This window comes from Gymnoscopelus microlampas, assembly GCF_963454915.1.
Source record: "Gymnoscopelus microlampas genome assembly, chromosome: 2".
Classification (NCBI taxonomy): domain Eukaryota; kingdom Metazoa; phylum Chordata; class Actinopteri; order Myctophiformes; family Myctophidae; genus Gymnoscopelus; species Gymnoscopelus microlampas.
The window spans coordinates 14,102,890-14,129,473 of record NC_139939.1 but is presented as its reverse complement, the minus strand read 5'-3'; the positions used below and the strand labels follow the sequence as shown (position 1 = coordinate 14,129,473).

Below are 26,584 nucleotides of genomic sequence, written 5' to 3'. Positions count from 1 at the left end.
CGGCCACCCCCACCCCCGTGGCGCTCAGGGATGCCCCAACACAGGAAAACCAGACAGCAGTATCGGCCAGCCTACAGACCACACTTATTAATACGAGTTCTGGACTGAAACTGTGTCTCCAAAGGAGAGGAGATTTAAAAACAAAGACAAAAAAACAATACAAAACTTCTTTCGGACTGCGCCAGCAGCTTTGGACTGCTGGTCTCTGGGGCCCCGTGACCTTTTCAGCCCGGGACCCACATTTTGGATAAACACGACCACTGACGCATAGGAAACGGGCTCAATAAAAGGTCTAGCGTACTGGTAGCCACCGTAAAGTGGAAACATGCACCGTTTTGGCCCTTGAAACCCCAGAGGAATCATTATCCGAAACCCCTGGTCTATGAAGTGTCTTTTGTTTTCTCTCAACAGGAAGTCACAGAGGAAGGAAGGCACAAAGTCCCAGATTATTGTCCCTAAGGCGTCCCCCTCCCCTCCGGTCACTCTCTGTCCCATGCATTAGTCTCGCTTTGGCTTTTCTTCGCCCTCCGGTCTTCGCAGATGTCTGCGTTCTGTCTACCTTCCATGGAAACGGGTTCTGGACTCTCTTGTTAATTTCTACCTCTCTGTCAGCCCGTTATGCCCAGTCAGCTGTATGGTTCAGTCATTCAAACCAAAAAGCCAGTCAGTTAACCAGACCACCCCATCGCCTCATAGCCTAATGTTCTAGACAACAGAGAGAAAGAACACTTGTTTGAATCAGAATGTATGGTGGGTGAATCAGTCAGTTTGTTGACTCCTACGTCTTTTTGCATTCATTTAACTCATCAGCACAGCTTGGGGTGATATTATTCACACCATTGAATCACCTTTCATAATTTTCTTCTTTTATATATCTATACAGGGAAGCTAGTATCTTATGTTATCATCATAACACAGAGTCCAAATATTGGTTAGAGTATTGCTGTATTCATTAATTGAGTATAGGAGCCATATCAGTTTTTCTCATTGCACTATGTTCTTATAGTGAAGTCTTTATTTACTTAGGGATACCTCACAAAACACTCAAAAAAAAAAAAAAAAGTATATATTTTTTGTACCCCACCCCAGCCATTAAAGAATTTTTAAGTTCCTCAAAACTCGCTTAAGTTTGACGATTTAGACATTCTCCCCGTGTACCGCAAGGAGCTCTGTCACTTAATTGCTTGCTTCCATTTTAATTCCTTGTGCATTTATCGCTTCATCCCTCCTTCGGACATTTCCACCTGCCAGTCCTTTTTTGTTATTGAGGTGAAAGCAAACACTTTGCAGGGCAGCTGCACGCTAAGCCTCTCGTCCTACACACGGGGCAACGCAATAGAGCACATCGAGGAGTCAAGTGGACATTAGACCTGAAACGTCTGTGTGTCAGTTCATCCCACTAGTTACGATGCAGAGAAGGCCGCCTGCGTGTCTCAGGACATTGGAGTGAGCGGTTCCCCTCCGGCCCCTCTAACCTCTCCTCACTCTTCCTGTCTTGTCCTCTCGCGCTCTTTCTCTCCGCCTCCATTCTTCTTAATCTCTCTCGCTCTCTTAATCTTTTTGTTTTTCTTTCTTTTTAATTTTTTTTGCTAATCCCCTGATCGACCCACCCGTGTGAAGCTTGCCCCCACCCAAAAAATCTAATAAATCCCCCCCCCATACAAGGGACCACACACCAATATACAGCACTTTGTGTCTTACCGCCCGTCTGCACTCGCATAGCTGCTACCCCCACTCTGACGAGTCCTAACGGACCCTCCCCCCGTCCCGCACGCACATTTTCCCAAATGCACAAATATCCTGTTTGTGTGTCTATTCCAGTTCCCTTCAACGAGTTAGCTTAACACCCCCCCCACACACGTACACACACCCATACACACACACACACACACACACACACACACACACATACTGTAAACGATGCCGGGAAGCGGCCTCAGTAAGAGTGGCGTAGCCGGGGCCTCTTCCTCTTCGCCACTCCCCCACACGGTGGCTCCTCCCAGCAGACCCCTGAGGCCCTCGCGCTACGTCCCTGTGTCGGCCGCCACCTTCTTCCTGGTCGGATCCACCACGCTCTTCTTCTGCTTCACGTGAGTAGCGTGGGAGAAACGCACACACACACACATATCTCTTAATGATGAAACAACCATTGTGTCTCGTGAGGGCCTGGAAAATAGTCCTCGCAATGTCTATTTCTCACATTCTGCTATACTTGTGGGGACGTTTGGCCCGCACAAGTATAGTAACACACACACACACACACACACACACACACACACACACATTCTCTCTCTCACATGCAGACAGAAAGGCAAAAACGAGGTCTTTTTCGAGGAGCATTTAGACAGAGAGGAAGCGTCATTCACCTTCAGCTTCACCAGGACATGACTGCATTGCAATCACAGAACGATGACCTATTTCAGTGATTCACAACCCGTGAGGATATTGCAAGTGGGCCCCCAAATAATTGTCAAAACGTTAAGAATGTATTGATAATATATAACAACAATATTAATATTAGAATAGAAAACATTAAAGGTAGGATAAGTGACATTTTGTTGGTTAAAATAAGTGTTAAATACTCAGCATCGGTGGTGTCCGTCAATGCAGAGAACAACAGTCCAGCTAACGTTTATCATACTTAATGTTTTGTTGAATGCACGTTGTTTGGCCATCCTGCCACTTGTCACTGTACAAACTATCTGTGAAGAGCTGTGTTTCCAAGTCATCTGAAAAACTCACCTCTTCAGACTCCACCGTAGCCCCGTAGCACTTGACCTAGTTATGACGGCCATGCATGGATTTGTTCTCATGTTTTTGTTAACTGTTAAAGTTTGAGAACCACCGATTATAGCAACATAGTTTTTTTCAAAAAAAAATGTTAGAAGACCTAGAAGCAAAGATTTGAGTCTCAAATGTTCGCTTTAAAAAATATCCATTCAAAGATTTGCAAAAATTCATGATTCATGTTTTTTTTTTTTTATTGCAGATCTACAAGCTCATAGCGCGGCGCTCAGTGCCACACTATGAGCTTGTATATCTGCTATTTTTGGATAGCCAAAGTATAAAATAATGGTCATTGCTAAAAATCCAAAAATGACACAGACAGTATGCGTTCCCGGATTGAATGGGTTAACTTAGGCTTGTTTACCTTGACCACGGTGTTAACATTTAGATAGCAGGTTATTTGGACAGATGCTAGGTTCGTTGTTTACCTGATATCCAATACTTTCAATGTTCATAATATTATATGAACAAAATAACATTATTATTATTATTTTGATGGTATGTTGTTTAGACTGATGCTAGTTTCTTGGTACTCGTGATCCTAGTTTACTGAGGCACCACACTTTCTCTCTGCATTTGATGTATGCGTTTAACTTGCTCATTGTCAAATAATTCCCATAACCTGTAAGGTTTGTTTAAATCCCATAATCAGGAGGGCAGTGTAACGTGTTCCCCTTGTTTTTTTGGTTAGGTGGTCATCAAACAACTGCTGTAAAACTGGCGAAAATAGCCGATCTACAAGCTCTCATTGCGTCACGCTTGTAAATCGGCTATTTTCCGTAATTCCTTTTTTAATATCAGAGCATATGAAGTGGTCAAACTAGCGATATGTTTAGAAGCATTTTCCATAAAACCCTAATGGTCTCGGATAGTTCATACTCCTTTCACACTGTTTCACAAATCGCATAATAGGACTTGGCTAACGATTGACTTGACGTTAGGAAAGGTTTGTTCTGATGATTCAAGGGAAACCCTGCACAGTATGTTTAAGCTAAAAGGCTAAAGAGTGTTGCACACATGACATTTGTACCACATGAACCCTAGCATCCCTATTCTGGACATGTCAGAATAGACGAACATCCTGCAAAGATAGTCATGCATTCAGCGAAAATAGGCAAACATTGGGTGAAAATAACCGCAAGACGCGTTGTAAGCTTGTAGATCAGCTCTTTGACGTACGACAAAGTTCAGTTTATAGGGTTTAGGTGGTTAAAAAACTGCAAAAAAAAAAGAATCTATGTTATGTAAAGTACTCTGCATGAAGAAGGTTGTATTGGTGCACACCGAATTGTCACCATTACTTTGACTGTGTGTGTGTGTTTAGCACAGTCAGAGAGAGAGAGTGAGAGAGATCAAAGCCAAGGCATTAGTGATGCGCGGGTTGACCCGTAACCCGCGGGACCCGCGGGTTAACCCACGGCGCGGGTCAACCCGCGGCGCGGGTGGGTCGAGTCAGAATTTCGGAGGCAATTATGCGGGCTGCGGGTGAGCGGGTCACGCGCTCTCACACGCAAAAAAATAATAAAAAAATAACATGCTCTTGTTTTGTTTTTTATTCCTAATAAGAATAAGAATAATAACAATAAAACAGTTTGAATATACACTTGGGGATTATTTTCTGACCATGATTTTACAGAATTAAAAAAGAATCGCGGGGCGGGTTGAGCCATAGATTTATATATGGGTTCGCGGGGCGGGTTGAGGCGGCTTGGGTTCCGTGGCGGGGCGGGGCGGGCCGAGTCATGAAAAGACCCGACCCGCGCATCACTACAAGGCATTGAGAGCACCGGCGTGCGATTCATCTCTGTCGGTGTGTGAACATGTCTGTTTGCAAAAGAGAATAGTTTCGCTAGCATAGCTGTGTGCACTACATCTGCATGTGAGAATACATGCCTGGCATTGACACTTGATACCGTCTTTTTTTCACTCTCTAAATCTCTTTGCCAAAAATAACAAGCTCGCAACGCGCTGTGAGCTTGTAGATCGGCCATTTTTGGCAAATGTTCCACCCCAGAAGACAATGGATGCTGGGGTTCAAGTGGTTAACAAAAGTGGAATTTTAAGAGTGTTAAGCATATTTTGAATACCGCGATAATATCGTAAATCGCAATTATTTTGGTCACAATAATGGTGACACGAAATGTTCATATCCCTAGTTTGTGTGTATGTGTATGTGTGTGTGTGTGTGTGTGTGAACGTTGTGTGTGGGCCTGCGACGGTGCAGTTCATGCACGTGTTAGAAAGTGAAATAAATGTAAGAGTGTGTGTGTGTGTGGTCAGCATGTTGAGCCCGTCAGGCCTGCGCCTCAGATTAGAGAACACAAGAAAATAGGTCAGCATCTGTCACCCCCTCATTCTCTCCCTCTCTCTCTCTCTCTCTCTCTCTCTCTCCCTCCTTGTGTCTGTTACTCATCCTAATTGTCCTCCTCAGCACATCTCCCTCTAACGTTTCGGTCCAGGGCCCACGTGAAAATCGCAAAAGCGTTCGATCGATTGTGTTCCGTTGTATACCTTTTTTTGTTTTTTTGCAAATCTCTTTATTACATTTCTGAGCAGATAGAAAAGACAGCATGTATAAAGACCAATGTAACAAAGAGGTCTGCAATTTGAATGAAAACTCATTTTTCAAGGCTTTAAAGAAAAAATACCATGATTTCTTTCTTTTTTTTTCTACATTAATATGATATTATTCATATCTTTGTGTTTTGCCAATGATTTGGGGGCCCACTTGCAGTATCCTCACGGCCCACCAGTGGGCCCCCAGCCACCGCTTGAGAACCACCGCTCCAACTGACCTTATTCTCCAGTCTCTAGCGACTCTGCTGGCCTCTCTTTCTAGTCATTCTCTCTCTCTCTAGTCCTTGGTGTCTCTCTCTCTCTCTCACCTGTCGTGCTGGGGATTAAATGAATTGTTAACCCATTAAGACCCGGGAAAGAATCTGTCATTTTAGATTTTAATCGCTTATACTTTTGGCTATTTTTGAAAAATCATTAAAATGTGTGCAAATCTGTGAATAAATATATATATATATATATATATATATATATATATATATATATATATATATATATATATATATATGGGGATTCTACAAATGTCTTCTAAATCCTAACCTTTTTTTTTTTTTTTACGTATGTTGCTATAGGCCTATATCAGTGATATGTACAGTATATGGCTGCTGACCCCTTGAAAATATTTTGGAGACTTGAATTCATGGATATCTTTTAGTTTTTGTCGCATTCCTAAGCCAATAATTTGATGACCAGCGGACCGGTAGGCAGCGGTTCCGGTAGGAGACACAAAGGAGACTCTGCCGGTCATCAAATTATTGGCTCAGGAATTGGACAAAAACAAAAAAATATCCATGAATTCAAGTCTCCATGGGGTGACTAATCGATAGAAGAACAGTCATTTTGGGGGTGAACTATCCCTTTAATGGATTAATGACTCATTACAATTCCCAACCTTGCCAGCTGGCATCTTGTGACACACAGCCATGCAGGCACACTGGAACACTCTGCTTTTGGGAGGGGTGCAGTAAACACACATCTGAAGGTTGATTTTTCTTTGTTTTATTTTGAAAATGAGATTTGAATAAAAGATGGTTAAAACGTAACCACTTAAGCCCTCTTTTATTTTGTTAGGGTTATTTTGTTAGGGTCTCCAAAATAGGGATGCCGGTTTGAAAGTTGTTAATGCTTCTATAGCTTTAGAACAGTGGTTCTCAACCCTTTCAGGCCGTGACCCCCCAAAATAATCATATTTGAACTTCCCCACCCTGATAAGCACTTGGAATGTAGGAGTTGAGGCATTACATTTTCCGTTCCACTGATAGATATTGTGAAAATAGCAGCTCTACAAGCTCACAACGCCTCGTTGTGAGCCTCTTTCTTATATTATTTGACAATTTGGCCAATATTTGACCAGTTTCTATAGTATAGTTTGAGTACTTTTGATGCAGTAATGGTATTTTTCTTTTAGAGGTATTAAAAAGGTCTTAACTCATTGAGTGCCTGAATTATTATTTTTTTAAGTAAAAACAAAGTGCTTAGGAAGCGAGATACAGCCCTTTTCAGTTATAAGTTAAACAAGGAGTGGATGGAGCTGCAAATCTTCAGATAATGATATCTTGGGTTCTGAACAAAACAAATATTACTAAAATATTACTATTTTTTGAAACACGTGAATGGCACTCAATGAGTTAAAAGTCCTTAAATTGTCACTTCACTGTCATCTGGGGACCCCCCAAAAATCATGTGGGGACCACCCTGGGGGTCCTGACCCACAGGTTGAGAACCACTGCTATAGAAAACAGTAGTAAATTAAATGTAAACCTCAAATGAATATGCCTACGTCTGTCACACAGCAGCTGAGTCTACATTGACGATCTTTCTTTCTTTTTTTTCTCCTTCTTTACAATCTTTACAACATAATTGCTACCAGCTGATTAAATTGACAACGTAATAATCCATCCTGGGTTGAGGGTGCGTTCACTAGCTGCTCTTATTAGAATGCACAACACTGTTATGTGAGGCCAGTTATTGAGGCCCATTTTCTCCCAATTTAGTCATAGCCGTGTGTGTGTGTGTGTGTGTGTGTGTGTGTGTGTGTGTGTGTGTGTGTGTGTGTGTGTGTGTTGTTGACTTTCATGGCGTTGTCGGGCAGAAACCTTGTTATCTCCATATTTCAATGTTTTGTTGTAAATGAATGGCCTTTTTGTTGTAAATTAAGTTAATTAACAAAGAGCGGCGCACAAAAGTTGTGAAAATAGCAGATCTACAAGCTCACAACGCCTCGCCTCACGAGGCGTTGTGATCTTGTAGCTCTGCTATTTCACTATTTTAAATAGTTTATTTAAATGAATAATAAAAACGGAACGGCTTTGGACTTACAAGGTTTTCACCCGGCGGCAACGACGGGCTCGTTTTGAAGCTCAGAGCCGGAGTTTCTATTTGGAACGAGGAGCTGTGTAGTAGCAGGGTAGCGTAACTGTACTGTACTGTAGCTAAGTGGGGGTGTGTGCGGGTGTAATGAGCTGGAAAACACCACTCATATCGTCTTACATGTGCATGAAGCACGTGCACATTTCACACATGAGATTTACTGCATGAACACCTGGGCCCCCATTTATCAACGTTGCATATGAACAGAAATGTTCATAACCATTTTCACGATCATTTCAAGGCAAATTATGGTATTCATGATGATGTTGTGCTTTATTGGAATACAAGAGTGCTCGCCCCAAAACACACTCGCCCCAGGTCAAATCCGGTGACCTTCGGAAGGGTCGGCACCAGGTATTCCTAAACGTAATCTCAGTAAAACTATGCCTAAACCTAACCTTATTCCTAAACTTAACCTCAGTAAAACTATGCCTAAACCTAACCTCAGTGAAACTATGCCTAAACCTAACCTTATTCCTAAACTTAACCTCAGTAAAACTATGCCTAAACCTAACCTTATTCCTAAACGTAACCTTAGTAAAACTATGCCTAAACCTAAACTTATTCCTAAACGTAACATCAGTAAAACTATGCCGTGACCATGCTCACAAACACCACCTTGTGGTAGAAAAGGAGAGCTTTTAATACTATACGCACCATGGAATATTATTTTTTTTTTCCTTGTTTGTGAAGACACTGCTATAATCTTTTGGTTTTCTCGTTAACCACAACATTGATTTAGATCAGTAGAACCTCGTTGATCTGAACCCTACGAGAATGGTGATTTGGGAAAGTGTTGTTGGATGACTGAAACATATACTGTAGGTCATCGTGCAGAACATATATACATTTAACGGACAATACGTTTTAGAGTGGAGGAATCTGAAAAAAGGAGGGGACCAAGTATAGAGCCCTGGGGGACACCAGTCAATGAAGTATATAGGGTTCAAGTAAAGGGAAGTTTTGACCTGCCAAGGCCAATGCTTGTTAAATCCCGATTTATCCAGAGAAAAATTAGAATTCCTAATACACAGTGTTGATAAATGAGGGCCCTTCCTGGATTCCTTCAAAAATAGTCAGTATTGATGGGCCTGATTGGTCAGCATAAAAGCATCAACCTCTTTACAGTTGATGCCCACCTCAAGTTAAAACATATATAACGTGGACAACAATTGACTGAAAGGCGAAGATATTTCATTATTATTTTACTTGTCACTTCATTCACAAAGTGAACTTCACCCGATTTGGGACATTTCAACTTTGAGCAGAGACGAGGAAGAGGCGAATTTCATGTATTCGAGCCGCCCGGCTCACCTCATTCACGCGGCTCGATGCAGCGTTGCATCAATTCACATCCTTGCGTTGACTTCGTATATAATCGGGCTGCACAGATTTCTTTTAATCTTTGCCTCCTGTGTGAACGCACCTATACAGGATGTCAGGGGTTGTTGCCGGGACAACAGAGGGCAGACATGAAAGGGGCAGACACAAAGAAAACTTCCTCATAGTCATTTTTTTCCTCTCTCGTTTTGTTCAATCTCATCTCGTCTTCCCTCGCCCTCCCCGCCGCTCCATCTCTCTCTGTGTCTGTCCAAAGAGCTTAGGTGCATTTCAGGAACAGTTAGCCCATTGAGCTCTAGAAACGCTCCTGATTGTCAGGCATTGTTCAGTCTCAACCCGCCTGCCCTCTCATTCACCCCTCCTGTCTCCCTCAGGTGCCCGTGGCTTTCAGAACGTTTCTCGGTGGCCGTGCCGATCTACAATGGAGTTATCTTCCTGTTCGTTTTGGCCAACTTCTCTATGGCCACGTTCATGGACCCGGGTATCTTCCCCAGAGGTGTGTGTGTGTCTGTCTGTCTACATACTTGCAATATTATATGTGTATGTGTATAGATTTTGCAGATTTGATTGACTGAATCATGTAAAAGAGGATTAGCTCATAGTTTAGCCCAAATCCACATTGGCACATAAGCCAACATAAATGTATGCATCTGGGACAGGGGTTCTCTTATGTCAAATTAATCCAGTTTCTGTGCGTAATGCTTTCATTTATATACTTTTAAAAAGATGCCATTAAATCAAAATCGATGTTTTCATCGAGTATTTGTCTTGGGTTGACTGCAGCTATTACACCAGGACAGTATATGTCAAAGAATGTCAAAACATTGATTGTTGTCTCAATGTCATGTACTGTAGATAGTCATATCCTGCATAGTGTCTATGTACGATGGGCTAGAAAAGTGGCGAGAACGCCCACTGACAAACCTATGCCCACAGATCAGATCGCCTTCCCAATATGAAACGGTGCCCTATAGTCTTTGGATTGGTTCTGCTGTGCCCTGCAGTTATTTTTGAAACTCCTAAATGTTCCACCCAGTTTTAGATCTCTGATCATCTGGCTACGCGAGACTATACCTGTACATGAGCTAATACAATCCAATTCAAGTCAATAGATACATTATTACAGCAGTGCTAGCAACCGTCCTCCAAGGGTGGGGAACTTTGGTGTATTGAAACCATGTTTGTTAAGTTCCACCTCAATATTCTGTTTCATGGGGAAAGACCACATGACATTTGACTTGAAGGTAATCCCATTGCATTCAAGATCAGCGATGTTGGAACTAGGTGGTCAGACAACCTAACTGTGTGAGACACAGTTAGAAGCAAAGACCTTTTTAGTCAGTTTTCACATAGGGAAAATATGTGATGGTGACTGATATGTGTGTGTGTGTGTGTGTGTGTGTGTGTGTGTGTGTGTGTGTGTGTGTGTGTGTGTGTGTGTGTGTGTGTGTGTGTGTGTGTGTGTGTGCATAGCGGAGGAAGATGAGGACAAGGAGGATGACTTCCGCGCTCCGCTCTACAAGACGGTGGAGATCAGAGGGATCCAGGTCAGGATGAAGTGGTGCTCCACCTGCCGCTTCTACCGGCCGCCACGCTGCTCCCACTGCTCTGTCTGTGACAACTGTGTGGAGGTACACACACACACACACACGCGCGCGTACTTATACGTAGATACCCAAATACCGTACGCATCTTATATCTATACTTCCTTGTCACTGGCTGAAAATAGCAGCTCTACAGGCTCACAATGCGTCATGTTTTGCGATGGAGTAAATATTGTAGTTTTGTTTACATCTGTCAGCTCACGGCGGCCATTGTGCATGTTGCTTATGTTTTCACTGGGGAAGATTCACTGGGGAAGGTTATTTTTCCGCTAAACAGATGCTTAGAGGCAGGCGGCATGTTACAATGGTGCAAACTGCATGAGCGCTACCTTGTAGACATGACTCTGGGAAATAAGGAACCTTGTAACACAGCGTTGTTGATGTGGAGTGGAGTATGATACTGTATATAGTAGTTGAATGTTGTCCATAGCACTCTTTAATTGTCCTATCTGCTGTGTCCTAGGACTTTGACCACCACTGTCCGTGGGTGAACAACTGCATCGGCAGGAGGAATTACCGCTATTTCTTCCTCTTCCTGCTGTCGCTGACGGCACACATCATGGCCGTGTTTGGCTTCGGCCTGCTCTTCATCCTCTACCACCGACAGAACATTGACCGCCTCCACGCTATCGTCACGTATCCTCGTTCAAATATGTAGGAAAATCGGACATTTTCCACCTTTATATGGACGGCAATTTGAAAAGTGGTTAATAGGCTCTATTCACAGCAGCCATATTATGAAGACATTCACAGGTGTTACCAATGATACTAATGAAGGCTCTGTTCCATTTAGTGTAGCACAGTGGTTTCCACGACCCCCATAACTCTGAGAGTATACAAATGGAACCAATTTGGTTCCATTTGTACACTCTCAGAGTTACACACCCGTAAAGGACCATTTGGGAGCGTTTCCAGTAAGCCAACATGCACAATATCAGCACCCTGACTCCGTTTGACCAGAATGGAACAGAGCCTTCATTAGTATCATTGGTAACACCTGTGAATGTCTTACAATATGGCTGCTGTGAATAGAGCCTATCACGACTCGAGGCAGCCTCTGTCCCCCGTTTTCAGCAACAAGTGGATGAAAACGATTGACACTTCATTAGAGCTTAGAAATATCACTCGAAAATAATGTATCCATGCAAGCAGAACTTGCCTTTCCAGCATATGGGTGCAAGGCAAGCTACTAAAATAATACCAAACAATGATATATTTTAAGTGAAATGGGTCAATCTCACAGGGATAGTAAAACATCTTAACTAATATGCAATAGGAAAATAATACTAAAAACAGTAGAAAGTAGCTAAATGTATTGAACTTATAACAAAATGTAATGAGCAAGTTCTAAATATTGTATTAATTCATAAGTCTACAATGTTTCTACATTTCTTCTCTGCAAATGTGTCGGTAGGCTTTACTTCTAGATCGATATTCTAGTAATGTTCTTTAACAGCGATCCTCTCAGCCTGGCGGTGATGTGTGTAGCAGGTCTGTTCTTCATCCCTGTGGCTGGTCTTACTGGCTTCCATATCGTACTGGTGGCCAGAGGCAGAACCACCAATGAACAGGTAAGCTACAATGCTGAGTCTGTGTTTGTCAACATGTGAGGGAGGCATAACTGTGGATGCCACTTCTGCTGGCACAACGTATGAATTTGGGCTTTGAAGTGCTGTCGACTGTCGTGTTGCGACAAAGCATGCAGCAAACAATTGCAATTAAATGCAGTTTCATTATGAAAGGAATGGCGCACACGTGAAGTACCTGCCCACCACCACGGACTCTAGGAGTTCGAATCCACTGCCGTGCATCTGGCTTGAACACGTGCGTCAGGATTATAATCTCTCCCCCCTGTAGTATGCAGAGGTGCAATAGTGAGAGAAAGTGGAAAATGGAAGAAGTTGTTTAATGATAACACTTTTTATTCTCTTTACTTTGTGTGAACCTGCAGATCTTTAAAGTCTTCAAGCAGCACTATGTAGCTTTTTAACAACTACTGTATATAGCATATTATGTCCCACAAAATTAAAATGTTACACATTTAAGCAATAACAATCATCCTCCCATAAATGTATAGACTCAGGTTGGTCCCTGCTAGGTGCTTGACTGTATTACTATGTATAGACAGGTTTCCTGTTAGTAAACATGAGAGGAATATGACCGCGCAGAGGAGGGGGAAGCCTATGGGTGCGTTTGGAAATTACGCACCGGAGCACACTCGCCTATTAGTTTGTATTGGCCAGTGCGCTCACTGCCGCTCAGGGCTGTATTTTCGAACGCGCCTTTCACCCGGGCATGCGCAGATTGCGCATTCTGCTCTGTGATGACGTCGCGCGGAAATCCGTCTATAGGGGAGACAATGAGTTTCATCCTGGCATTTGCCCAGGCACCGTGGAAGAACTGCCAGTCAAAGCGAAGACTGGCCAACTCTTGGGTAATGAAGTCAAAGACGTTGGCTGCCATGTTATTTGTGTCCAAAGTTGCCACTGATACCCCAAATTACATAGTGTTGCTTTAAACCAAACTAGAAAATACTGTTCCTGGGGGCACGGTGGCGCAGTCGGTAGCGCTGTCAAACATTTAGAATAAAAAAAAAAGAAAACACTGTTCCTGAAGAAATAATGTGGGCTTGCTATGTTGGTAGCCAGTAATGCAGTAGTTAGAATGTTGGTAGTGTTAAGTAGTATTACTGTGTTGATAGTGTTGAAGTATTAGTGTTAAAAGTGTTCATAGTGTTAAAGTATTAGTTGTGTTAAGAGCGTTGATAGTGTTAGTAGTGTTAGAAGAACGGGGGGAATAATAATAAATAGTGAAGATAACAGTAGTGTTACAATTAAATCAAAAACAAGTGTTCTCAAATAGAAAGCTATACTTATTTGCTTTTATGCTGTTTTATTCTGAACATAAGCAGGGTACAGTGGCAGCAGTCAGAAATGTGTGGGAAGGAAATGATTGTTTAACGACTAAATTGCTGGCTAAAATCCTGCGTGTGTCTTCTCAATGAATATGAACAGTAATGGGGGAGTAATCACGCTTATTTTTCTGTCCTCTCGAGTCTACTTCTAAAACGATATTGAAAAGTGGAAGGCCTCCTTTTTGAAGGTCTTTGAAGTGCTTGGATTTGAGGGCTGAAAAAATGGCACATTCCCTTTTGATTACTGTGCGCTTGAAAATATCTCAAATTTGATTCAGACTAGATAACTCTGCCTCCTGGTCAGCTCAGAAGTCTACTAACTCATTCAGTGCCATTGACGTCGCCGATGTCACGTTTTTCATAAGCCCAGAGCGCCAATGACATCGCCGACGTCATAAAAATAAATAAATAAAAGAAAACCTTGATTTTTTTTTTTTTTTTTTAAAGGTTCAGAACCCAAGATATGATGTTTTGAAGATTTGCTGCTCCATTCACTTCTTGTTTTACTTCTTACTGAAAAAGGTTTTTTTTACAATGTATTTTTGGCCTTGGCACAGGGGTGATATAGCCAGAAATATTTTTGGCACTGAATGAGTTAAGGAGCTGTGAGATTGGCAGTATGAAATATACTTATGCCAAAATGAAAACTACCAGTAGATCACTGGCTTTACATGCGAACGGGAAAGGGGATTAATATGTTGTAATTTGAGTTGTAATCATTTTTTGGGTCCCTGTGCGGCTGATTGATTTGAGGATTGATTATATTAGACAATTTAAATATACAGCTCTGCTCTGAAAGCCAAAACAGCACCATCATTCAAAACTAAACAAAAACGTCAGGATAACATAATAAAGCCCAAAGGCTAATGCATTTCCAATGTGGTCCGTTAGGGAACGGGCAGGACAGCAGATCTAATAATCACCTCTGCCTACGTACACAGCCACTGAGTGTATTAAATTGTGGTTCTGTACATCATCAAAAAATACATCAATCCTACACTAAAACAATACAACAGACGTGGCATCCTTCTATAATTGACCTATAAGCCTTTTTTTAAAGCACCAGCTTCAAACCTCCCAAACAACAGATTGTCTCAAGATTTTCTGGCAACCTGCTCCACAGTATTGCTTCTGCCTCGGTTACTCTTCCGTGTAGTGGCCCTTAAGTGGAATATCTGTGAACATCCCTCATGTGGTTATAGTATTTCATTAGGTATTTAGGGACAACAGCATGCCATGAACAATGTTACTGTATGTTCAATGTACAACTCAATCTCAGAGACTTGATCGTCTGCTATCAACCGCCCAATGCATAGTTGAGTTCTCATGGGGAAATAGGCTCTATGCACAGCAGCCATATTATCACTTCCTTCACAGGTGTTACCAATGATACTAATGAAGGCTCTGTTCCATTTAGTGTAGCACAGTGGTTTCCATGACCCCCATAACTCTGAGAGTGTACAAATGGAACCATTTGGTTCCATTTGTACACTCTCAGAGTTACACACCCGTAAGGGGCCATTTGGAAGCCCATGAGGGTCCCTGGACCCCAACTTTAGACCCACTGGTGTAGCAGAGTGTTTCCAGTGAGCCAACATGCACAACATCAGCACCCTGACTCTGTTTGACCATGAATGGAACAGAGCCTTCATTAGTAATAGTATCATTGGTAACACCTGTGAATTTCTTCATAATATGGCTGCTGTGAATAGAGCCTATTCTGAATAATCCTTATTGATGTATTTCTAAGAAGCCTAGAGCCTACTTCTAAGGTACTTTGTGATACCATTGCACCATGAACAACCAGTAGGCCACAGGCGTAATCAGAGTGAGGCTGAATTACAGCTCCTATCTGAAACTGGCAAAAAATGAACCTGTTCTTTGATTAATCTTGGTGAGTACTTTTTGAGCCTGTCTGCTCTCTACAGCCTGTACAGTATGTCCGGTGACACTGCTGCACAATTCTCCCAGGCACAAGTCTATGAAAAATGCTGTTACAAATTGAGTTTATGTTAATGTAATTTTGGTGTCTGCGTGAGCCCCTCAAGAAATAAGATTGTAACTCTCTCTCTTTCTTTCTACTCTCTCTCTCTCCTCTCTCTCTCGCTCTCTCTCTGTGCTCAGGTGACAGGGAAGTTCAGAGGAGGTGTCAATCCCTTCACCAACGGTTGTTGGAAGAATGTCTCCCATGTCCTGTGCAGCTCACAAGCACCCAGGTATACTAGTCTGTTTTACACCCACTCTCTCTATCTAGACATCTTCTATCTTATTATTATTATTTATACTTTTCTCCAATAAACCAAACCGTCCCCTTCATGTTGTCCCCTATTGATGATGCATTGTCCCCTTTTGGGCCCAATTAACAACATATTATATTGTGAACGTGAAGCTATTTTTACTACTTATTCTGTCCTTGTTCTCTACTTACCGGTATCTTTGTTTCATCCTTGCTGCGGTTCTGCTCTGACAACTGAATTCCCCTTGGGATCAATAAAAAGTCTGTCTGTCTACTAATCTGCCTGTCTGTCTTCTCCAGGTATCTAGGCAGGAAGAAGGCTGCTCAGAGCGTGTGCGTGCAGCCACCTTTTCTACGGCCCCAACTCACAGAGGCCCAGCTGGCTGCTAAGATCCTGGACAACGGTATCCAGGGAGAGCTGCACAGGGTGAGCCTTCAGCTGGAAACGCTGGGATTCTCTTTCTGCTGAATCAACAACCATAGACATCACTGATTCACAGAAAAGCAACAAGGCCTGTGGTAGTGCTGGGCGTTATGGACAAAATCAAATAATTATATTTTTGGCGAAATACCTCGATATATCGTATTGTGACGATATTAAAATTATTATATACATTTTTTCAAAAATGTTCAATGATAGTGAAAATAGCCGATACACAAGCTCAAACCGCGTCACGACGTGATGGGTTGGAAGCTTGTAAATTGGCTATTTTCACATTCTTTGATTTAAAAAAAAGTCTTATTAAGTAAGGTTATTAAGTAAGGCTTAAGTAATGAACACTCACAACATATCACACAATCTAAAATCCTAGACCATATCATGTCACAATATTACCGATATACAGTAAAATGTATATATTGTCCTGCCCTACCCTGTGGTTATTTTGTTAGTACTTAGAGTCACTTTTCCATGCCAGTGTTAATGTGATGGTCTCTCTCTTTCCCCTTCCTTTGCAGTCCAAGTCCAGTCTGGAGATGATGGAGAGTCAGTCATGTGACGCAGAGCCTCCTCCTCCTCCTAAGCCAGAGCTGCGCTACCCTGGACTGTCCAGAGGCAACACAGAGGGTTAGTTACACTTCAATAGCAATCTGATTAACACAGCTCTAACTCAGTAAACTGGTCTACAGTACCACCCTTTTTATGGTGGTGTGACTCTGCAGGAGCCTAGCCGTCTATTAGCGGGTCGGTGTGTCTTTATGTCCAGAGCTAATCTCTCAAACTGCTGGACTGATCAGCACCGAATGTCTTGTGCACACTGCCAGTAGGTCACAGAAGTACCTCCACTATTGCTTTATAAATAATATTGAACTTAATTTTCATAATGGTAGTCAATGAGGCTGTGATCAGGCTGAAACCTGGCCCAAATATGGGGTCATACATCAGACATGTATGACTGATGTCATAAATGACCGATATCACAGGCTGGTCACATGAAATCCAACATCCACATTGGAGCCGCGCCTTTCCCATGTGGATCCCGGATCTACATGATAACTTGACCACTTTAAAACCCTGTTTTATTTGGGCATGTCTTTTATAGGCGAAAATGTTTAAATAGGGCTTAAGTTTTCAAGTAGACACAATTTCCATTGTTCTTTTCATGTTATATTCTCTGTCTTTTCCTCCCCTGTGCTGTCTTACAGAGAGCAGTCTGCTGAACAAAGCCCCGCCAACCCCCACAATGTACAAGTACAGACCCACCTACAGTCCTGGCAAGAACCACACGGCGCTCACGCATGCCTATGCCAACCAGGTAGCCATGTACACACACACACACACACACACACACACACACACGCACACGCACACGCACACGCACACGCACACGCATCCACACACGCATCCACACACGCACACAAGATGGACAGTTTTACACCAATGTCCGTTATTGTTCCATATTTTGGGCATATAGATGTGTAGAAAGGGGAAACAATGATCAAAAATAGCCGATCTACAAGCACTTTAAAAAAAAAATTATATGCAACTATACCAAGTTAGGCAGGTGTAGTCAAAATTGCATTGAATTAATGCTGAGGCCAGTGTCCTCATGGTGGTTTTTATCTAGGAATTTGGCTCTCCTAGCTAAGAACTTAATCCTTGCAGGGATCTTGCCAATGACTCAGAGAGCCATCGACTCACTAGTCATACTCTGATCTAATATGCAGCCTAGATAAGTAACTGAAGTTTTCTCCTGGAGTTGAACTCCTTTACATCCGACTGAAAAGTTGGACAACTCCCTTAAATTGTGCCTTGAAGCAAAAATGCTACATTCAGATTTACCCAAATGCAGGGATAACTTGTTATCACTTAATCATCTGTTGACCTTTTTAACTTGTTTTCAAGCGAGAGACTAACTGATTCTAGGCACTCAAACGTAGCATACAAACGTTCTCAAATCACTTGTTTTGATGTATCTGTAAACTGTGTATGAGTGAAGGTCCTTACACAGTGGGGTGCATTTATTTAGTTAAAAAGCTGTGTTGACATGGGAACATCCACTCAGAACGTGATTTTAACCTGGCCATGAAGCGACATAATTATATTCCGACCGGCACACCAAATTAATAGTTAGATATGAAATATTCATGATGCATTGCATTTTTTGATTGTTTATCTGTGACACTCCCGGTGTATAAGGACCTTGAGAGAGCACGCCATGTCCTTGCATGTGAGATGTTTGCCCATGACTCAGCTTGTTTCATTTGATTTTTCATTACAAACTGATGGCTAACACATCTTCTGTTTCTGTTCTGTTCTGTTGTTTTGATTTCCTGTCGTCTGTCTTGATTTGGTTTCTCAGTGGCTTTCTGTCGATCAGTATCAGTAAGTGCATGTTCTGAAAGCTTCTAGTCCTGTCTGTCAACCTTTCCTTTTTTGTGCACAGTAAAATCCTGGGTGTGAATTTAACTCTGAGAGTGTACAAATGGAACCATTAGCACTCAGGATTGTATAGTAGTATAGTATGAACCCAGGTAGGAAACTTTATTGGAATGCATTTGAATACTTTGAAATGCAAGAGTAGCACTTGATTTGTCTTAACTTGCCCAAACATTTGTGATATTTTTAATTGTTTACATTTAAAATATTTTTAATCATTTACTCATTTACTTATGTCTTCTTTTTTTTTACTTTCTTTCATGCCTTCATGAGAACAAATCCCAACTAAAGACGAGATCTGTTTCAGATACAATAAAGTTGACCAGAGATCATTCGTAACATCATGAATGTCACTTTTGTACATAGCAAAGTTTCATACTACTCGTGCTGTATAATCCAAGACTTAGTACGTCTCACTACAATATTGCTATATAAACCATTTCTGGCATGCAGAAAACATTTTTCTTTGCACATAGTAGCTGATACAGAAATGATCATTGGTAGTAGTATTATTTTAATTGCTAGTAAAGATGTGACTGTTATAAACATATTTTACAAAAGAAAAAGGGGGTGGGTATGACTGTAATTATAATTATTTTCATTTGAATAATTCAATGAACATTACATCTTACAATTTGTGATGCTTGGATCAAATCCCTGTAATCTGGCAACTAAGATGAATCAAGCACACCCAAATTCAAACATTCAAACTGTATTCAGATAACCACTTAGTGTACAAAATATTAGCCTGTCCTCTTAGTATTGAATTGCCTTTCTGTGCAGAATTAATGTTACTATATAGAAATAAATGCAACTTAGCCAGTTACAAATGGCACCATCTCCATGGTGCTAATGTTTTATACACTCTTTGTAGCCTATGATTTGTTTAGCTTCCCAGGTCTTAGCATCTGTTGTCCCACCCTGTGTCAGTCACACTTTCTCCTTTTGTTTTTTAACCACTTTCATCCTGGCGTCCGTATTTTGGGCTTGCAATTATAGATGAACATTTTCACAAGGTCTCACAAACTTTCAAAACTTAGAATAGCAAAAATAGCAGATCTACAAGCACTGCCTTGTGAGCTTGTTCATTATGTTCATCACGCGACACCCTTTCATGACAAATACATTATACAATAGTGCTTAAGTGGTTAACAAACTCCAGTGCCCTCTTCTCCTTGTGTTCACATTTAGCTTGGAGTCACTCCTTTGTGATTTGCCCTTTCATGTCTGTCTGTTTTTTTAATATTTTTGAATCAATTTTGAACATGCAGTACAGTATGTGAAGACAGTGCCTCACTGAGGTACATGGTACCGTAGATGGTGTTAAGATGTACTCATACAGCTTCTGCCTTGGCTGTTGAAGAAAGTGTCACTGTAGCTGAAAATTAGTCCTCTTGGCTTTTTTCTTTGTCTTTTCTTGCAGTTTATTTGAGGTTTTGAATGTTAGTCTGTAAGCAAAACTAGATGACCTGTTTATTTAATAAAATATTATTACATTCTTGCAGGTAATGATAAATGAAATGCTCTGAGACTGCTCCAGGGCCCTCAACCAGCCTTTCAAAAATATCACTGGGTCCTGATGTCACTAACTAATCAGGACAGCTCTGAAAGGCGAGAGAGGGGAGAGAGAGAAAGATAGAATCGCGTGTTGTGACCAACACAGGTTTTCTTTTTGAGTACCATGTCCGACTCTGACCTTGATTTCTCAAAAAACATTAGTCCTATCACTTTAGAATTTGGTTCTGAGTGACAGGAGGAATGGGTGAACATTTTAAAGAGGCAATGCCACAGTCTTGGTTCTGTATGTGTCAGCGCAAGTGCCACATAGATGATAACAATTCCAAAACACTAAATGACACAGCTTAGATAATGACATCACAGTATCAGCAGACTTGTGGCAACATTTGAATGTGCCTGTAATGTAAACATTTTGGCTTAGATTTAATATTTCTGCCTAGTTGCTGCTTTGATAGAACATTTGGTTACTGTCCCTGGCACAGTATGCTACACCTCAGGTTCTCATTTTTTTGTAGCGGCCACACAACTAGCGTGACTCTGTCAGGTTCAAGTGTGAACTGAGAGCTGGCCGCAGCTTATTACGGATGACATGCTTGTTAAATGTTGCATAACAGCAGTCCATCTCTCCACTCTCCTCTTGTTACATCTATACACACTTAATGGGGATGGGCATTTCTCTCCGGATGGTGGAGGTTCTCACTTAAAAACAAGAAAACAAACAAACCTGTTTTAACTGACATACAGTTAAACAGGTAAACGGAGTGTGAAGAGGACCGTCTTAGCGGTTGGAATCAGTACAGAGGCCTGGAGTACGGTTTAACCCGTAGGTGTATTTATTCACAAAGCATGACAGACATTTAGGAGAAAACACCCAGACCTGGTAGCATTTGGCTTCTCACCCTCATCTCTTCTCTAGTGGAATGGCAGCAGCCTTTTATAGCCAGCTGGAGCTAATGAATCTGGACTATACCATTTTACTGCACCAGTCATAGGGGTGTTTCTAAAACATATAATAAATACCTAACTAAACATACAATAAATACATGAATATGAATAGCCTTAAACACAAGTATTACAAGTCTCATTAACTACACAGGTTATTCAATAATTCCTTCTTCACACTACAACATCATTTCCCACTCACACCAGCATAACCCCCCCAGCTATCCTAATATGGTCCAGCCCAATCTTGCTGAAACACACAGGCAATTGTTAGGCATTCAATCAGACCTCAACAATAAAACTTACATTGCACCTCAACCATATTGCACCTAGTCTCTATTGCACTTATTACACACATTACACCTGCCCATCATGATTGTCACACTTTAGTCTCCCCAGGTGGAACTCGTTGGCTGAGTGGCCATCTCAGTCAAACAGGAAACAATCAAATGTATTCAACAATAAAATAATGACTGTGCAAAATACGCTGTGCAAATTACTAAAGTGCCAATATGCTGTGCAAATTACTAAACTCTGGGTTATCATATGTGCCACATTTGTAACAGAGGTCCTCTCTGTTACACGGAGACAAGTGGCGTTTCCTGACTGAACTTTATTAAACATTAAGTGTTAGACTTGAGTGATTGAATCACCTAAGTCAGCAGATGCTTTGTCAGTATTTCACCACTAGAGGGGGTTCATGTGTAAGAATATGGTGTCATAACAGGTGGATGCTATGTGATGCCAGCTGTTTTGTCATTATGGAAGAACACACACTTAACTTTTAACCTAAATATCCCTCTCTCTGCTTTCTCTTTGCCTTTCCACTCCCTACTCACTATTTTCTTTCTCTCTCTCTCTCTCTCTCTCTCTCTCTCTCTCTCTGTCTCTCTCTCTCTAGTTGAGTCGGGGGGAGAGTGTGGGCAGTGCCAGGGAGTCCTCCTCCTCCTCTCTCATCCAGGCGGGCCAGCAGCCGGGCTTCCGCTCGCAGCCCAGCCTGGACGGCCGTGACACTCCCTCCGAGAGAGGAGGAGGAGCCGTGGACAGGAGGGAAGGGGGAGGAGGAGGAGGAGGAGTAGGCATTCCCGGCTACTCCCTGGGCGGGCGGTCCTACCCCTCCTTCTCCGACCCGGCCGTCCTATCGGGGGGAGGGGCCTCGCGCTCGTCCAGCTCCGCCCACACGGCGGCGGGCGGCGGCGGCGCCGGCCCCGCCTCCGAGGCCACCTCGGCCAGCTACAAGAGCCTGGCCAATCAGACGCCGTCCCACCACCCGTCGCGCAACAGCCTGTCGTACGACAGCCTGCTGGCGGGCGGAGGCGGCGGCGACTTCGACCCGTCGGTGGCGGCGGCCATGGAGCTCTCCCCGCCCCCCGGGAGGCCGCGCACGCCGGCGGGCTACAGCTCGCCCTTCCTGTCGGCCCAGCAGCGCGAGGCCGACGCCCTCCTGTCCTCGTCGTCCTCGCAGTCTCCGCACCACCACCACCACCACCACCATCACCACCGCACCGCCGGCCACCTCCCGCACCACCCGCCCTACCTCCACCGCTCCGCCTCCTCCACCGCCTCCTCCTCCTCGCCCCCGCCCCCGCCGCCCCCCGAGCGGGAGCGGCTGCTCAGCGAGCCGCACGCCGCCCCGCCCTCCTCCTCGTCCGCCACGGCGCCGCCGGGCCACCACCACCACCACCACCACTCCTCGTCCTCCTCCTCCTCCCACCACCACCACCACTCCACCTCCTCCTCTGCCACCTCCTCCCGCCCCCCGCGCTTCTCGGCGCCGCACGCCCCTCACCACTACCCCTACCGCACGCGCTCCACCGACACCCCGCTGCTGCCGCCGCCGTCCTCCTCCTCCACCAACACCACCCACCCGCCCCGCGCGCCCCACGCCCCGCCCCTGGGCAAGTCGCTGTCGTACTCGAGCGCGGCGGCCGCCGAGATGCAGTACCGGCTGGTCCGAAAGGCCTCGGCCTCGGCCAGCGCCAACGCCGCGGGGGCAGGAGGAGGAGGAGGGATGGGCGGAGGGATACAAGCGCCGAAGTGAGTATAAGCGCCCCGCCGGTTGCGGGGACGATCGGCTACTCTTTTCTCTCTCCTGCCGCCACTAAGCCCCGCCCCCCCCCCACCCCTCCTGCCTGCCTGTCTGACAACCTGAACTACCTAAAATGACTGCTGCTCCTCCTCCACTTCTTCTTCTTCCCTTCTTTTCTTCATCCTCTTCTCCTCCTGCCAGGTAGCCTGTGAGTTCCTCCTTTTTTTCCTCTCTTGCTTGTGTTTCGCTCGTTCGTGGTGTTAGTCCTCCGTCTCGTCAACGCCCCTCCCCCGCTGTGCTGTGTGTTTTCGGTCCTGGTTTTCGGTCCCGGGACATCCTGGTATGTCGTGTCGTTTGTCAATAGGCTCTATGCACAGCAGCCATATTATGAAGAAATTCACAGGTGTTACCAATGATACTAATGATGGCTCTGTTCCATTCTGGTCAAACAGAGTCAGAGTGCTGATGTTGTGCATGTTGGCTCACTGGAGACACTCTGCTACACCAGTTGGTCTAAAGTTGGGGTCCAGGGACCCTCATGGGCTTCCAAATGGCCCCTTGCGGGTGTGTAACTCTGAGAGTGTACAAATGGAACCAAAATGGACCCGTAAGGGTCCATTTGGTTCCATTTGTACACTCTCAGAGTTATGGGGTCGTGGAAACCACTGTGCTACACTAAATGGAACAGAGCCTTCATTAGTATCATTGGTAACACCTGTGAAGGAAGTGATAATATGGCTGCTGTGCATAGAGCCTATTGCGTTGTTTCCTCTCCGCTCCTGTGGTCGCAGAATAGGCTCTGTGCATAACTGTAGGTTTCCAGAAGGTGGCATACCTATTTCAGTGTCCCATAGCTTTCGTTTGATTGGCTCAGCAGCAGATTTGAAACAGAAGCACATATGACACCTTCATATGTGCTTTCCAGTTCAAATCTGCTGCTGAGCCAATCAACCTTCTGGAAACCCGGGACCACACTTATACACAGAGCCTATTCAGGCCCAGTAGAGTTCTCACACCAGTTATATCAAATGCATTTACCTTGTTTGTTTTGTCAAGAACATCTCATTAACCACTTGAACCTCAGCATGCCCGTTCTGGGGGCAAAAATAGTAGATCTACAAGCTCTGTGGGCTATTTTTGATGTAGATGGGGAAAAAAGCGGTTCAAGTACAGTACTGTACAGTTGTAACTCAAGTCCTTTTTTTTTAACTAAGAATGGAGGGTTGAAGTGATTAAAGATATGAACTAAATACTCGCTGTAAACCCGGTACTGATGCTGCTGTTATCTATCTCCTCTCTCTCTCTCTCTCTCTCTCTCTCTCTCTCTCTCTCTCTCTCTCCATCAGGGATGAGCCCATCCAGATGAAACCTCTGAGTCGCCCCAACGGTGGCCAGGCCCTCTCTTCTGCCTCCGCTCCCTGCTCCGCCCCTTCCTCGCCCTCCCACCCACTCGTCGGCTTGTCCACGCGTCCCGGAGCAGCCTATCCCAGTGCCGGCGGGTCCGCGCCGAGCCCCGCCCACAAGCCGCAAGGAGGCGGAGTGAAGAAGGTGACGGGAGTCGGGGGAACCACGTATGAGATTTCGGTCTGACCTCGGGACAGACGGACACCCCCCCCCCCAACAAAAATGACAGGAATGGATCGGACTGAAAGATACCTCCTGTTTTTGTGACATTCGGAGCGAAAGAAGGGGACGTTTTGGGCGTTCTTTTGGGTCTTTTTGTATGTTCATACTGCAGACCAGTGTCCCAGAGGCAGAGAAAGAGAGGGAATAGCGAACGAGTGGAGCTATTTTTTTTGTATTTTCATTTTTTTTTACTTTCTGGAGCTAATAGGCTCTATGCACAGCAGCCATATTGGGAATGAATTGGGCCCCTTCCTTACTTCCTTCACAGGTGTTACCAATGATAATTAACAACTAATTAAGGCTCTGTTCCATTTAGTGTGGCATAGTGGTTGTCTTATTTTCAAGGACCCCCATAAGTCTGAGAGTGTACAAATGGAACCAAAACAGACCCACCATAAGGGGCCATCTGGGAACCAAAATGGAGTGTTTCTAGTGAGGCATCATGCACGATATCAGCTACCTGACCAAAATGGAACAGAGCCTTCATTAGTATCATTGGTAACACCTGTGAAGGAAGTAAGAAGAGGCCCAATTTCTTTCCAATATGGCTGCTGTGCATAGAGCCTATTTGAACTAAACCCCGATACAAACTGTAACGTTGCCGGTAACGGCTGACGTGGACTAGGACTGAGTTGAAGCCTGGACCGGGCTGCTAAGTGGACGGCACCGCGAAACCATTTCATTCCACGTTGAGAGACTGGTCTCAGTTCAGCCATATAACGCTGCAATCCCATCCCACCTGGGACCGGACTCGCATCGAACGGGACCAATTCTGTCTGCACGGTCAGAGTACATGAACACTAGCGCGTTGTCTATTCTAGGCATGTCATAATAATAAGTGAAAATAGCCAATCTGCTATTTTAGGCAAAGAGATTTGGTGTAGAGAGGGGGGTATAGGCCCTTGGGGGGTATATAGGGTTGCCTGGGTGTCCAGACCTGATGTAGCTTAAGGGATTTAAAAAAAAAAGGATTAGGATTTTATTCTGTGTGGGGCTCAGGGTGTGGCCCTTAACACCACGAAAGGGGCATGTTCCCCTCCGCTGTCAGCCATAGTGAAAATACTTGTGCTCTATCGGCCCTTTCTAAAAGCCTCCACCAAAACAGAGAATCGTCAAATTTTCATTTTGCCTAGACGGGGGGGCCTAGAAGAAACCTTATTTAACCAATTAAAAAAGTGTTGTTCTGTGGTGCATGCATGGGGCCTAAATGAAAACCCAGGCATTATCCCTCTTTCTTCCTCTCACACACTTTGCCTTCACTCTTATCCTTCTGGGGACCTCCATCACACTTTCCTTCCTTCTGGGGACGCTCAAGTATTTCCTGTACAATCAAGGAACTACACCGCAAAGAAACAAAACCCTGGCAGTTTGGTAACCAAGCAACCACAGTGCTTTTTTGTCCCCCCCCAAACACACACACACACACACACACACACACACCTCCCAGCCAACCATGCACCACGAGAGACGAGACTCTTAACGTTCTGGTGATTGCAGGAGGGAGCTGTGTTTGTGAACCTATTGATCGTGGAGGAGCTTATTGCCTTTTCATCAGAGGGAAGAAAAAGGTGATGCTGGAAAAAAAGAAAAGAACCGCTGAATCCCCTTGTTTCATTCAATTGATTTATTCCTAGGTGTGTATATGAATCCGTGTTTGTACAGAATTATGTGATTTAAATGTGGATTTCCTGAAGAAAAAAACAAAACAAAAACAAACGCAGTGGCATTTGTTATAGACTCATGCAGCATGCACTAGTACTACTAG

The 26,584-nt window shown here is 43.9% G+C and overlaps 1 protein-coding gene across 2 annotated transcripts; it reads left to right on the top strand.

Annotated features, from left to right (window-relative positions):
* Positions 1-1,920: 1,920 nt before the first annotated feature.
* zdhhc5a (zDHHC palmitoyltransferase 5a) lies at positions 1,921-26,531 on the top strand (the record flags this gene model as incomplete). 2 transcript variants are annotated; one of them, XM_084075372.1, is made up of 11 exons in its annotated part: positions 1,921-2,090; positions 9,447-9,568; positions 10,555-10,703; positions 11,140-11,312; positions 12,145-12,247; positions 15,715-15,806; positions 16,127-16,253; positions 16,784-16,892; positions 17,471-17,580; positions 22,066-23,201; positions 24,540-26,531. In XM_084075372.1, 11 exons carry the CDS (start codon positions 1,921-1,923, stop codon positions 24,781-24,783), a joined length of 2,535 nt encoding a protein of 844 aa, XP_083931498.1. In that variant the 3' UTR covers positions 24,784-26,531. The 2 variants fall into 2 exon arrangements, with proteins under 2 accessions (XP_083931498.1, XP_083931497.1); XM_084075371.1 differs by having other exon boundaries at positions 10,546-10,703.
* Positions 26,532-26,584: the final 53 nt, after the last annotated feature.